The sequence below is a fragment of the Gastrolobium bilobum genome, unplaced genomic scaffold, assembly GCF_033153095.1.
Source record: "Gastrolobium bilobum isolate Gb01-03AN ecotype WA unplaced genomic scaffold, APGP_CSIRO_Gbil_v1 utg73902, whole genome shotgun sequence".
Lineage (NCBI taxonomy): Eukaryota > Viridiplantae > Streptophyta > Magnoliopsida > Fabales > Fabaceae > Gastrolobium > Gastrolobium bilobum.
The window spans coordinates 17,022-32,217 of NW_026899376.1; the positions used below are offsets into that span (position 1 = coordinate 17,022).

The 15,196-nt window shown below is 37.1% G+C and overlaps 1 protein-coding gene across 2 annotated transcripts; it reads right to left on the reverse strand.

The window, feature by feature from the left end:
* Positions 1-1,000: 1,000 nt before the first annotated feature.
* Positions 1,001-14,639, reverse strand: LOC133290014 (probable isoprenylcysteine alpha-carbonyl methylesterase ICMEL1). 2 transcript variants are annotated; one of them, XM_061488057.1, is made up of 8 exons: positions 14,053-14,639; positions 12,864-12,940; positions 12,662-12,731; positions 12,497-12,577; positions 11,883-11,957; positions 1,978-2,079; positions 1,723-1,863; positions 1,001-1,140 (listed from the first exon to the last, which is right to left on the reverse strand). In XM_061488057.1, exons 1-8 carry the CDS (start codon positions 14,466-14,468, stop codon positions 1,119-1,121), a joined length of 984 nt encoding a protein of 327 aa, XP_061344041.1. In that variant the 5' UTR covers positions 14,469-14,639; the 3' UTR covers positions 1,001-1,118. The 2 variants fall into 2 exon arrangements, with proteins under 2 accessions (XP_061344041.1, XP_061344042.1); XM_061488058.1 differs by lacking the exon at positions 1,001-1,140 and having other exon boundaries at positions 1,719-1,863.
* Positions 14,640-15,196: the final 557 nt, after the last annotated feature.

Sequence of the window (15,196 nt, forward strand, 5' to 3'; positions counted from 1 at the left end):
GGAGTAGACGGGTGACGACTATTCAATAATTCAATAATTGATTGTACAACCCACCTTGTTTCTAAGCAACTCCAATTGTCCTTCCCGTGGTGAGATCCTAAATAACACAATGAGTAGGAAAAAAAGGTGATAGAAAATTCAAGTCAATTATAACCTTATAAGTGGAGATAAGATTGGTGGAGATCTAAGGAACACCAAGAATATTATTTAGAAACAAGGAAAGTTGAATTTGAACGTTACTAGAACCCACAATTGATTTATGGGATTCATCAACTACAACTATAGTATGGATACCACTAGTAGGGTGATATGAAAGAAATAGTTCAGCAATACAAGTAATATGATCAATTGCACCAGAATCGATAATCTATGAATTTTTCAAATCAGTGCAAGAAGCAACGAGATGTAGGGTGTGTGTGATCTTACCAGACATAGCTAAAGAACAAGTACCAGAAAGCTTACTAAAAGTATTAGCAATGATCTTAAGTTGCGCCAACTCTCCTTGTTGAAAAGTCACATACGAGGATGCTTTATCAAACTTCTCTAGAACATGTCGCTTCCCAAGAAAGCGAAAGCACGTCTTTTGTGTGTCCAGACTGCTTACAGTGGGTGCACTAATGTCCTATGGATGAAAAAGGAAAGGGCAGCATAAAAAAATGGTGGGTGATTAACACGGAAGTCTATAAATATATCAAAAACGGTAAAAAATGTCAAATCTGAGCAAAGGAGGCTTGAATGAACCAAAAAGATCCAAATTTTATGGCTAGATCAAAGACCCACGGCCCAAATATTTGATCAAGGACGTGAGGATAGATCTGGACTCGAGACGGCGAAGAGACCACAACCACGGTGGTTCGAGGTTGAACTGCGACATCACACACCGGTGAGATGGCGACGTGTGAGTCCCATGTGCAAAGAAGCTTGGTCGCACGTGGACGCTCCGGCAGCGGTGGGCTTTTGGGGCACAATGGTTTTGGATGGTGCGACCCCTTCTGTGGGTGGGCGGAGGTGAAAATTTGTCAAAAAAAGCAATTAGCCGTAATCTCAACAATCATAAAAAACGTGTACACATGATTGGAGGCGCATGGGTCTTCTTCCGGTCATGAAATTGTTGTAGATCAATAGATCTTCTTGGTCCAACTAGAAAAGGAATCAGAAATATTATTGCTAATCTAATGTGATCATGTACAGAAGGGTACAATATATATAAATAGACTAATGGGCCTAAAGGAATCAACCCAAATCATAAAGATAAGGAAACACATAATTACAGAAAAGAAAAGAAATAATTACAAATTATTTCCATATTTACAACTTTCTACGTAAAACTCAAGATAATTCACAGTTTGGTGGACCATTCAAGGTAGACCTTTTGAACATCAATTGTTGATAAACTTCCATGTGACTCGTATGTTAGATTAGCAGAGTCCAAATGGCAGGACATCTTAACAATGGAATCAAAAAGGAAGTACACTAATAACTTCATATCATATTTTTATCCAAAACTTGAAGACATAAGGTCTATGGGGCTTTTCTACTTATATGATCCTTATTTGGCCCATTCTTTTCAAATGTTGGACTCATTTACTCATACTTGAATTTCCAACGTTATTGTCTCATCGACGGATGCATTTCCAATGATGTTGTAATTTTTCAGAAGTTCTAGTATTTTTTTAACACAAGAAATATCAAGGTTGGAAGGAACTATGTGCAAGTACTTACCCTCCAGATAAACCAAAATAAGCCTTGATTTGGGAGAGACTCCAAGAAGTACTCTCTCCTTCACCTGCCTCTTTGATGGCCTGCTCCACGATTGCGCAAGCAGCAATATGTGCCCCAGCCGACTGCCCCATTAGGTAAATCCTAAAAAGGCATCATCAGTCAGTGATCGTGAGAATCGACTAGCCCTTAGAGAAAGGACAAAAAAAAAAGGACCGGTAATGAGAAAACTTAAGCGTTGAGAGATCGATTATTTACCTATTTGGGTCACCTCCATATTCTTGAATATTGTTGCATACAAATGAGATGCCTTGAGAAGCATCAGTAACCATATCACTGATGGTACCCTGAGGAAAATTCCTGCAAGAAAAGATATGTCAAATAACACTACACCAGGAAGAATACACTCACAGCAGTCATGATGTTGTGGATATAGTGTTTGTGTTTATAAATCATGGTTTTAGATTGCAATTACCTTGCCCTTGCATTGTGATTGCCGAAATTGTAGAAATTTGCGGACAAATTGGTCATACCCTAACTCTCTCTTTTTAAAATAATATGCAACAAGCAGTAATTCACTTAAATGTCCTTTAAAATTTATATTTTCTTTTTATCCCTTACAATTTCTAGGAAATTTCATTGTGATAATCAAATGCTCACTATCCATTGATGTACATTGCATCAAATATCATTTGTTTACATGCTTACTTATATACGAAATACACATAAAAACTGAAACGCGTTCATTTAGTAAGGCAAAGTTACAACGTAAGGACTACTTCAATTTCCCTCTTTCCTACGTGACCATATATTAATCACAACAACAGTCTAGCTACTCGGTCTATCTCTGGAAACACCACACTCAAAGGGGTGAGAATTCTCATATTCTCGATAGGACAAGAAGCAATTAAAAAAAATACATAGAAAGCCATGGTGCTTGTCAAGCAACAGAAAACAATTCGAATCATGACTCTAGTTTATAAAATGGATTTAGTAGCAAAACAAATATAAATGAATTTTGTTCAAACAATAAAATAATAGAAGTCCAAAAAAATTTCATTCTATTTCAGACTATCAAAGTCAAACAGAGCCATAACCTAGTCAAGTTCATTCTAAACAATACAAATAACATCACCAAAAAATTTTCAAGTCGATTCAATAACCATAACACCCTTCAAGGTTTGAGCAGATACATCAATTACCAAATAAAATAGAAACAAATTTCCCAAAACCTCTCCTCTTGCCAAAAAGGACCAAGGAACTTTAATGCAACATGTTTGGATCTTTTAAACTAGAATCTTTCCCAAATCAGTTCACAATTGTGCAACTAGCATTAACAACATTATCAAACTCGAACCGGTCATCAATTCGGTCAAAGTATTAGGTCAATGGGGTCACCGATTCAACCAGTAGGTCATTGGTTCAACCGCATGAATAAAATATTTATAAATAAAATATAATAAATATAAAAATAGAAGTATTTTAGCTAATAATTAGAGTTAGTTTAGTGCTAAGCGTTGTAAGTTTTAATCTATATAGTCTTATGTTTGAATCTTATTAACAGTATTTTTCAAGCATTTTGTCCTAAATTTCACAAAACTAGTTTTTTATTAAAAAACCAATACCAGATGAACCTTGTTTAGGATCGGTTCTCAGGTTTCACATTAGGTCAAATGCATTACCGGTCCAATACCCAAACTGGACTGGTTGGTCATTCGGTCAAACAAACCGGGTTGGGTCGGTTATTATAACACTGAGAATTAATATCAAAATTAACTACAGGTAGATTTCCTACTTTCTTGGCTGAATCATGCCCCATATAAAACCAAGAGAAAATTTTATTCTTAATCAACCAAACCAAAGTTACTTTTTCCGAAATCCAAACATCAGCATAATCAGATCAGAGTGGACATGAATGGTAGTTTAGAATAACCATACCCTAAAATTGGAATAAATAATTGAATTGAAAGCCTATCGAAAAATCATGCAATTCATAGTGAAGAGTGATTAACCATAAATCCGTACCCCAAGACTTTTATTTATCATTTTATCTTTTCTAAGGGAGAACTGGAGAAGGGAAGCGTAGCCTTCAAAGTCCATTGTTAAAATGCATGGTTCTTTTTCTTTTCTTTTTTCTCGGTCTTACGAAGTTTCCTCTGACCATTTAGGTCTCGTATGTGTTCACATGCCTGAGCAAGGTCATGAATTCATTATCCAAGATAGTACCACTGTACCAATAATCTCATTGTATAAACAAAACTCCTTGCATAACATTTTACAGTTCAGCTAAATCGATATCTCACTCTATTCCTTTTTTATATAAGTATAAATATGTGTTGCATGGATCGTTGAGTTTTTAAATAACCTCTTAACCTGTCGGCTAACTGGAATCTATATTTGCCTATAATTTTGAAGGAAAGATGACCACATTAGCATAGTAGTTAATTGCGCCGCAATAGCCTCGCGAGCCGCGCCGTATAGGCGTTGCGGTGCCTTGCCGCAAGAAACTGCACCACGCCGCACCGGAACACAATAGCGACCATTGCGATCGCATTTGCGGCCATATTGCTGTCATAAGGCAAAATGTCAAATTTGTCCTAAATTTAAATATGTAACAGAAAAAATTTAAGTGTTTTTTAGTCTATCTGCGTCTCTCTATCACTTCTGCTATCTTTGCCTTTAAAAAATGTTTATTTCTGTCATATATCTATTTCGCTATTTCCGCAACCCGCTATAACGCTATAGCGTTTTTCGGGGTTGGGCGCGACATGCTGCAATCCACATTTGATAACTATGCACATTAGACAAAGTAGGTATTGCAACTTTTCCACTTGGAATTTCTAGAGTTGGGACAAGGGCAGAGAATCAAAGTGTATGCATAAAAAAAAATATTAAAGTAATTTTTCAAAAAAAATAAACAATTTTAAAGTGGAAGAGTTGAAGGGTTAGAACAGAGAAAGAAGATAAGTAAATGATAGAAGTGAAGAAAGTAGAGTGAAAAACATGGACAATTATCTAAAACATAATTTATATCTCTTATTAATTTACTTAGCTATTCCAATGAATATGGTGAAGTTTTCTTGCAATGAAATGATGTTATTATGGCATTGTTGTGCAAACATGACCCAATAAACTTACAGATTCAACAATTCTAGTCCTACTTATGATTTTGGATTCTCAAATTCTCAAGGGTTTTGAAATCAGAAAAGTTGATGAATAACCAGAATGTAGATGAGGAACTCTAATGATGATGAAAAATAAAAAACTTTAAATGATCAACTCTAACTTAGAAACATGAACAGTAGAAAAAGTCGATACACAAAGGAATTTCATATGCCAGGAACCTATGTTGCACCGACACCGACACAAAGGAATTTCTTCGTCTACTGGAGACAACCCTGCTATGCAAATTACCAATCACCGTTTAAACGGTAAGAATTATGTGCAATGGTTAACTAATTCCATGGAATCCAATATTAGTCAAACATACATGTTTCTTGATACAGCTAAGGAAATTTGGAATGTTGTTATAGAATATTACTCTGACTGTCACTAAATACTTCCTTTCTCTAAAAACTCTGCGGCAGGAGTTGGACCTTTATGATACAGCAGACCTTCTAGGTTTGGAAGCTGATGCAAGGTTTAAAAAATACTTAGAATAGAGACGTCTCTATGATTTTCTTGCTGGCCTTGATCGTGATCTTGATGATGTTCGTGGAAGAATATTGGGGCAAAACCCGTTACCTTCCCTTGCTGCTGCCTTTTCTGAGGTGCAACGGGAGGAGTTTCGTCGAAAGGTGATGTTGGGTGACAAGGACTCTAAGTCCTCTGATCTGCCATTGTAGCAAAAAATACTGCTCGTCCCTCAGGAGATTCAAAACGTACTGACCGTTGGTGCTCTTATTGCAATAAGGGTTCAAACTCGTGAAAAATGTTGGGAAATTCATGGAAAACCACCAAACAGGAAACAAAAGGGGCAGAACAAGAGTCGTTCTTATCAAGTCTCTTCTGAAGATAAGGATGAGGAGTCTCGTGTCTCTCCAAATTCTGACGGTGTTTTCATCTCTAAGGCTCAATACGAGCAATTTCAAAAGGTGATGTCTCAATCTGCTGAGGCAACTAGTCATGTTGCTCAACAAGGTATGGCATTCTATGTTGATTGTAGTAGTCATTGGATTCTTGATTCAGAGGCTTCTGATCATATGACAGGTAATGCAACCTTGTTTTGTTCTATACCCCTTATTATCACCCGTCACGAATAAGAACAGCTTATGGCAGTTTCTCTACTATTGCGGGAAAGGGATCCGTTAAAATTTCTGAACATATTACTTTGAACTCAGTCCTTCATGTTCCCTCTCTTACTTGTAACCTCATCTCTATTAGCAAACTTACCTCTGAGTTACATTGTGTTGCTAAGTTCTCTGCCAATGCTTGAGTTTTTGACGAACAGGACTCGGAAGTGATGATTGGCAGTACTAGATAGGAAGAAGGACTCTACATTTTGAAGAGGATCATTATGAAGAGAAAATTTTGCAAATCACTCTTTATGTTTGTCTGATGATTGTAATGATGTTTTGTTGTAGCATCGTCGGTTGGGACACCCGAATTTCTTCTATCTTCAGAAGTTGTTCCCAAACTTATTTATCAATAAAAAGACAAGTTCCTTTTTATGTGATATTTGCCAGTTTGCAAAACATTCTCGTGTTTCTTATTCCCCTAGAGGTTATCATGATTCTTCTCCATTTACCTTGATTCATAGTGATATATGGGGACCTGCTCGTGAAAAAAATCTTTAGTGCTCGTTGGTTTATTACTTTTATTGATGTTCATTCTTGGGTATGTTGGGTATATCTCTTAAAGGATAAGTCTAACGCAGCATCCACTTTTAAAAGATTTCATGTTATGGTTCAAACCCAATTTCAGACCTCTATTAAGATTCTGCAAACTGACAATGGTACTAAATATTTTAATTTTGTTCTTGGAGATTACCTAACCCAGAATGATATTATTCATCAAAGCTCTTGTCCTAACACCCCTCAACAAAATGGGGTGGCTGAAAGGAAAAATAGACCTCTCATTGAGGTTGCTCGATCGCTCTTGTTTACGATGCATGTCCCTAAATATTTGTGGGGGGAAGTTGTCTTCACTGCCTCCTATCTCATTAATCGAATGTCTTCTCATGTCATGAATTTTCATTCTCCTTTATCTGATCTTACCCACTCCTTTCCCTCTTTCCAGGCTCTCTTTTCCCTTCCTCCCAAGTTGTTTGGCTGTGTGATTTTTGTTCATATTTCTCCCCATCAAAGGTTTAAACTTGACCCTAAGTCTATTAGATGTGTCTTCATAGGATATCCTCCTAACCAAGAAGGTTACAAGTGTTACTTACCTTCTCTCTGTAAGGTTTTTGTTTCTATGGATGTCACCTTTTATGAGGCTCAATCCTTTTTTCCCTCGACTTCTCTTCAGGGGAAGCATATTGGTATGGACGGAGATAAGTCTTGGAAACCAAATGATTCTACTATCTTACCTTTGCCTTTGGAGACAGGGAAGTTATTGTGCAGGAAACAGGGGGAGCAACTGTACCTACGACTGGAGATTCTCTCGGTAAATGGGAAAAAATTTACAACAGACGTAAGTCACCTCGGGACCCTCTAGACTGCCAGGATTCTAACTCGAGTCCTTGAGGTGCCCATTGCTCTTCGAAAAGGTACTAGATCTTGCACTGCTCATCCTATTTCTCATTATATCTCTCATATGAAAAGTTATCTCCATGTTTTCATACTTTCAACACTATGTTAGACAGTACAATGATACCAAAAAAATCCAAGAAGCCCTTGATGACACAAAATGGAGGAATGTAGTCTTTGAAGAAATGGATGCACTTAAAAAAAATGGAACTTGGGAGTCCGTGGCATTACCCAAAGGAAAGAACATTGTAGGTTGCAAGTGGGTGTTCACAATAAAATTTAATGCAGATAATAGCATCAACTAGTATAAGGCCAAATTGGTTGCTAAAAGATTCACTCAGACTCATGGGATAGATTATCAGGAGATGTTTGCTCCTGTTACCAAGCTTAACATTATCCAAGTTCTACTATCTCTTACTGCCAACCTTGATTGTCCCTTGCAACAATTAGATGTAAAGAATGTCTTCTTAAATGGTGATTTACATGAGGAAGTTTACATGGATCCACCGCCTAGTTTTGAAAAAGGAGATGGTTCAGTATGCAAGTTGAAAAAGTCTCTATATGGGCTTAAACAATCTCCTGGAGAGTGGTTTGAAAAATTTACTCAAGCTATTAAGGGAAGAGGATTCGCCCAAACTCAAATTGATCACACTTTATTTTTAAACACTCTGACAAGGTAAAATTGCTATTCTCATTGTTTGTGTTGATGACATAATAGTCACAAGTAATGATTGTGAGGAGATAAGCTCTTTGAAAAAGTGTTTAGTTGACCAGTTCGAACTGAAGGATCTTGGATCTTTCAAATATTTCCTTGGCATAGAGGTTGCTCGTAATAAAGAAGAAATTTCTTTGACTCAAAAAAAATATATTCTAGACCTGTTACAAGAAACAGGTATGCTTGGGTGCAAGCCAGCAGAGACTCCATTGAACCCAATATTAAATTGGGAATTGGAGGCGAGGAAGATGTTGACAAGGAGCAGTACCAGAGGCTGGTGGGGAAGTTAATCTACTTATCTCACACTCGGCCTTATATTGCATTTGGTGTTAGCATGGTTAGCCAATTCATGCATTCTCCTAAGGAAAAACACCTGAGTGATATTTATAGAATTTTCAAGTACCTCAAAAACACCCCTGGTCGAGGAATATTCTTTAAAAGGGGACACAAGAGGATGATTGAAATCTATACAGATGCAGATTAGGCTGGCTCTACAATGGATCGAAGATCCACTTTAGGATATTGTACTTATGTCTATGGAAATCTTGTAACCTGGATAAGTAAGAAGCAAACTATTGTTGCCAGAAGCAGTGCAGAAGCAGAATTTTGGACTCTAGCCCATGGTATTTGTGAAGGAATTTGGTTAAGAAGACTTCTTGAGGAATTGATGATCTCTTATTCCTTACCTGTCAGAATGTATTGTGATAATAAGGTTGCTGTCAGTATTGCTCAAAATCATGTTCATCATGACAAAACAAAACATGTGGAGGTTGGTCGTTACTTTATCAAAGAAAAATTGGATGATGGTAGTGTATGTTTGTCATATATACCTACCAAGGAGCAGACGACGGATATTCTCACCAAAGGATTACACAAGCCCACCTTTGAGGATTTGATCAGCGAGTTGGGAATGATCAATATATATCTCCCAACTTGAGGGGGAGTGTAGAATATTATTAGTTTTTTTGTTAGCTACTAGCTGTTAGTCTCTTTGATTTATGTGAAGTCTCTTCGTTTACTGTGTTCTCTTTATTACTCTTAATTACTCTTTATTTCTGTAACCCTTGAACCACTTGTTGTATTCTATATATAAGGAACCCTTTGGGTCTTAATCAATATATGAGAAAATATTCAGAATTACTATTTCATCAAATTTCATACATTTTTCGCCTCTTATGGCATTCTCCACCAAACATCATGTTCCCATACACTCCAACAAAACGGAGTGGCTGAACGCAAAAATCACCACCGCAATGAAACTACTCGAGCCATTTTATTCCATGGCCATATCCATTTATACTTTTGCGGTGATGTTGCTCTTACTAGGTATTATCTTATTAAACACATGCCATCCTTTGTTCTTGATAATCAAGTACCCTGCTTGATTTTATTTCCCCACCATTTGTTACATTTGATGGCCCCTTGCATTTTAAGTGCTAGTTTTGTTCATGAACTCAACCATGGTTTTGATAAGTTATCTGCTAAGTCCCACAAATGTGTGTTCCTTGGTTATACTCAGTAACAAAAGGGTTATCATTGTTACTCTCCTAGTCTTCGTCGTTACTTTGTCTCAGCGGATGTTACCTTCTTTAAGTTTGTTCAATACTTTGACTTCGTCTCCTTTCTAAATGACTCTCTCTCCCCTCCATCACCTTTGTCTCCTGTCTCAGTTGAGTATATACCACCACTGCCACCATTATCCCTTCCTGCTCTAGATGTCTCAACCACTAACCAACCCTCGGGTTTTCGCCATCGGCCACGTCCACCTACTCGAGATTCAATTGTTGATGAGGTTCCCACGGTCTATTCTTCCAACACCATCTCTACTTCTTGTTCCCACGGACTCTCATAATCGCTCACCTCATTATGTTACGAGTTATCGTCACCTATCTCCATTGCATTTTGCTTGTCTATCTTCTTTGTCTTCTATGTTTATTCCTAAGACTACAAGTGAGGCTTTATCGCTTTCCAGATGGCGACCGGCTATGCTTGGCGAGATGTGTGCCCTTCAGAGCAATGATACTTAGGATTTGGTTCTTCCTCCCTTTGGGAAATCTATTATTGATTGCAAGTGGATCTATACTGTCAAGATTGGTCCTGAAGGTCAAGTGGACCATCCCAAGGCTAGACTAGTGACTAAAGGATACACTCAGGTGTTTGGCATAAATTATGGAAACACATTCTCCCTTATGGAAAAAACCACCTTCATTTGCCTTTTCCTCAGTATGGTCGTCATCCATCACTAGCCTCTTTATCAGCTGGATATTAAAAATGATTTCTTTCATGGCAATCTTGCGAAAGAAGTCTATATGAAGCAACCTTATGGGTTTGTTGCTCAGGGGGAGTCTGACTTAGTTTGTCGCCTCTGCATGTCTCTATATGGTTTTTGTTGAGATATATAGTCCCACATTGGTTGTATGAGCAATTAATGTGGAGTTTATAAGGCCTTGGGCACTCCCACCCTTTGAGCTAGCTTTTGGGGTGGTGTATCCCAAGGTTCTTAACATGGTATCAGAGCCTCGCCGCCCCCCCCCCCCACTTTCTCTTGTGGCGTTTCTTAGCACAGGTAGGCTGGGCCTGTTGCATTGTCCACTTTTCAAGCCCAGTGGGCTCTCGTGTGAGGGGGCGTGTTGAGATATATAATCCCACATTGGTTGTATGAGCAACTAATGTGGAGTTTATAAGGCCTTGGGCACTCCCACCCTTTGAGCTAGCTTTTGGGGTGGTGTATCCCAAGGTTCTTTACAGTTTCTACAGAAAATCTGAAGATTATTTCCACAAATATTAAGAGATTTTGCCAAATTCCTAATTGATGGGATTCAATCAATTAGGATCAGTTTTATTTCCGTTTTTATTTAGGATTGATTAGTTTCTTTTTTTCATTTTATTTCTTTTTCCAATCACACATGGTGTGTGTGCGTGTGTGTATATATATATATAACCTCTCCATATTGCAATAACAATTTTAATGAAACCTTTTTCTTAGTATTCTCACAGTCTCAACAAATCTTTACATGCTTGGCTTGGGAGATTTAGCACTGTTATTAAACAGTTTGTCTTGACTCAAAAGTGAAGCTAACCACTCAGTGTTTTATCGCCACTCAGTTTCAAGATTCATTTATTTGGTTGTGTATGTTGACAACATTTTCATTACAATTAATGATCATCATGGCATTAATCGTAAAACACCATTTCAGCCATCATTTTCAAACGAAGGATCTTGGTAAATTTCGATATTTCTTAGGGATAGAGGAGGCCCAGTCCAAGGATGATATTGTGATATCCTAGAAAAAGTATGCTATGTCACAAGCCTCCACCAGCTTAAACTTTTGAGATAGTTTGTCATTGACAAGGTATACTACAAGCAATGGTTGCCTAACGAATAAGACTTTCCTAATTATATAACACTACTTTATATTTCTCAACAGAATTCTTAAAACAAAAAAGAGAAGGTAGTAAACTATCATAGAGTTCTCCTCATTTTTATTTATTTTTTTAATAAAAAGAAGAAACCAATAAGAGAGATTACCAACTAAAAACAGGGTTTGGTGGATATGACTAAAGCACAAATGAAAATTTTGAAAAAGATTGAGAAATGATAATACAGGTAAAATAGAACCCATGAGCAGTAGGATCGAAGAGTTTTCTTTATTAGTAGTAAAGAAAAGGATTTGTCTCCACAACAACTTTAAATACTACCAGATTGCATTTATTGGCTAGAGCAAAATACAGTTGCAAGAATGGGAGAAGAAAAAGATCACCTGTAATCTATGCATGCCACAATGATATCTCTCTCTGATAACTGTTGACCTAAAAGAGAACCCCACGCTTTGTAACTGCACAAATACAAATACTTCAAAACTTGTAAAAACTGAATTGACATATGGTGATGGTGAATGTGTATGTGTGCATGTGCGTGTGTTTCAACATGCACACACAAACACGTGAATCCCTTCAAAAATGAAATTATAGAGCATCTGATTGCACAAAGTATGATAAATATCAAAAAAGAAAAACATGGTATATAATTATAAACTCCTACTCAGGTTTAATACTATCAACTTAATCAAACACTATACAGTTCAGCCAATTTCCTGAAGCTCCTCAATGAATTGAAAACTTCTTACCACCATCATGATGAGGTGGAACATCAACAACGTGTCATCTTTAACAAAGGTTAATGGTTAGCAACTTAGCATCAATCGAAATGAACTTCTCTTTTTGAAATGAGACTAAAATAAGAAATGAAGCTCATATATCAAGAGATAACTCCATGAATAAGGAATATCCTCTCAATCGAAAAACAAAATCAGTGCCTCCTAACACGTATTTCCATCAAATCACAAATTTGAAATGAAGCATGGACATCACATACCCGATAATCCAGGCTCCACCAGTGACAAAACCAACGACTGGTTTCAGGCCATTGTTACTTTTAGGTAAATACAAGTCAAGCCTGCAAGTAAAATAAGCAATTAATCAAAATTAAAGCAGCTGGAGGAACTTATAAATGCAGAGAAACAATATAATTAAAGCATACCTATTTCGTGGTTTATCTCCATAAACTATGCTTCTTCGTATCTGACTGGAGAAGAAATAGTAATATCCAACTAGAAAACAGAAGGAAAATACTTATGCTCTGATGATGACCATTGATGTGTGTTACTAACACATTCAAATCAGAATCTGGACAAATATGATTATATGCATGAGAATTATGCCATAGATCCCTGAATTCAGACCTTGAAGAAAGCCTGGTAAAAGCAGTACTGCATAACAACCAAGGGCAAGAAATCTTGTAATCCATTTATAGCCTACCCTGAAGAGAGATAAATGATCAGAAAGCATACAAAACTGGGATATGTGAAGATATTCATTAAAACAAACAAACATTACAAAACTGTTAGTTAATTAAACTTTCTGGTATCTTTAAACCATAATATTGTATCATTGAGCTTTTACATTAGATTGGCATAGAAAGACAAAGTGAAGCCATCAGTTGTTAACAGGTTAATTTGCACATTTGAAGACGATGTCTTGTATGCAAAATCTAAAACCGTGAGTTCTTAAGCTATCTCTAGAATACCTCAGGCTTTCTCAATGTTTCTACATTTCCTCTATTCCCTTCACTCTATATCATTTTTTGGATATAATTCATCAGTTCATCAATTACTCGATTAGTCAAAATTCGAGCCAGGTAGGATCACATAGACAGCAAAGCTCTCCCTACCAAGTTTTAACACAGCTGCGTTTCCTGGGACTTGAACTCGAGACCACTGGTTAAGCTGGAACAATACCTTACCAGTTGATCCACGTGTTTGGTGGAACAACCCCTCACTCTCTTTGAATCTCCTCTCACAAAAAGCATTTATGACTATTTATTCCCCGTATGATGCCTCAATGTCCTAGTTGCTCCTGTATCACATTTACTTTTCCAAACAATTAATTAAGAAGGGGACGAGACAATAACATAGCATGTAAATGCTAAAAATGTAAAGAGGCTAACTGATACTACGGTTCTGCTTTGCTACTACATATATTAAATGTGTCTCAAATGTTAAGTTCACTATAGTTTTACAATCCAAAATCCCATGACACCTACGTATACGAAATTGATAACAAATCAAAGCTTTCCATTTAGACCACCAACATAATTGCAAAGGAGAATCTCCTAGTAGACAAACACACAATTGCAAAATGCTTAAACAACTGGTCCAAGTTTTACTCCGATACAAATGAACCAGTTTGAAATCATGGACATGTAATATATAAATGTCATACCTGACAACACCAGAGAAATAACAAGATTGCCAGTATAGATGAATTGCATTAACAATTCGAATCAGAAGGATCAATTTTTAGTGATAAAATCTCAGACCCATTAAGGAAACAGCAAATATTAGATATAACAAAAAGATGACAGAATAATACCCAAGGTATGTTAACATCTTCAAGCCGAGGCGAGTCAAGAGAAAGGTCTCAGAAGCAACATGCCTAACATCATGGCCAAAGGAAGACCTGCGATCAGTGCCATTGGAGATGGAGGGCAAGGAATCTTCACTGGCAGCACGCCTGCGCCTCTTCTGGTAGAAATAAGGAGCACACATCGAGCTGTTGTTGTTGGTTGTAGTGAAGCTAGAGGCCCTTGAGAGGAGGGGCTTGATGGGCATGATCTTGTTGTCTTCGAAAGAGGAAGAGACAAGGAGGCTTTTTGATGGGTCGTCATCATCCTTCACTTTGAGCAACATTGTGGCATCACCAGAAGCAGAAGGAGGAGGACTGGGAATACCACCAGAAAGGGATGCATCCAATGCACGATTGCCTATGTGGAGGATGTGAGATGGCATTTTTTTTTATTTTTTTGTTTTTTGGGTAAAGGAAGCAAAAAGGGTGGGACAATTGGCACTCTGACAGGAAATCTGATCTTGATGCGGATTTGGTCTCAAGCTTTGTGGGTTTTTTTTTTTTTTTTTTTTTTTTGAGGAGGGGTTTGTTGAGGCGTATACAAGCGTGGAAGATAGCTGAACAGCGCATGAAAGAGAGAGAGAGTAAGAGGGGAAAATGTGCCAAATTGGGTTCAAAAATAAAATCAAGAGAGAGATTGGCTTTGATTGGTTGAATGTGGGGCCAGTTGGGTTTTGAGTTTGACAAATGCTGTATGGGTAACGGATAAGTACAGTTAAGTTTTGCCTCAGAGCTGTCCATGGATCCCAAGGTTAGAACTGGTCATTTGCTTTCTTGCTCTTATCATCATCATTGCTTTCGTGTGTCAGTATATTTATTTATTTAATATTTTTATAATTGATTCTTGCATTTAATTTCAGTCTTTGCTGTTTGAACACATGGTTTAAGTAAATTTGTCGAAAAGACAGATGTAAATAGTAGGCTAAATTATATTTTGTCTTAAATAGGTCAGTTGCATTTAATCTCAGTTTTTGCTGTTTGAACACATGGTTTAAGTAAATTTGTCGAAAAGACAAATTATATTTTTTCTTAAATAAGTCAGATTTGTTTAAATAAATATTAGATCTTGTATGACTTGTTAGTCTGTATAGGTTCCAAATTACAAGTTTGA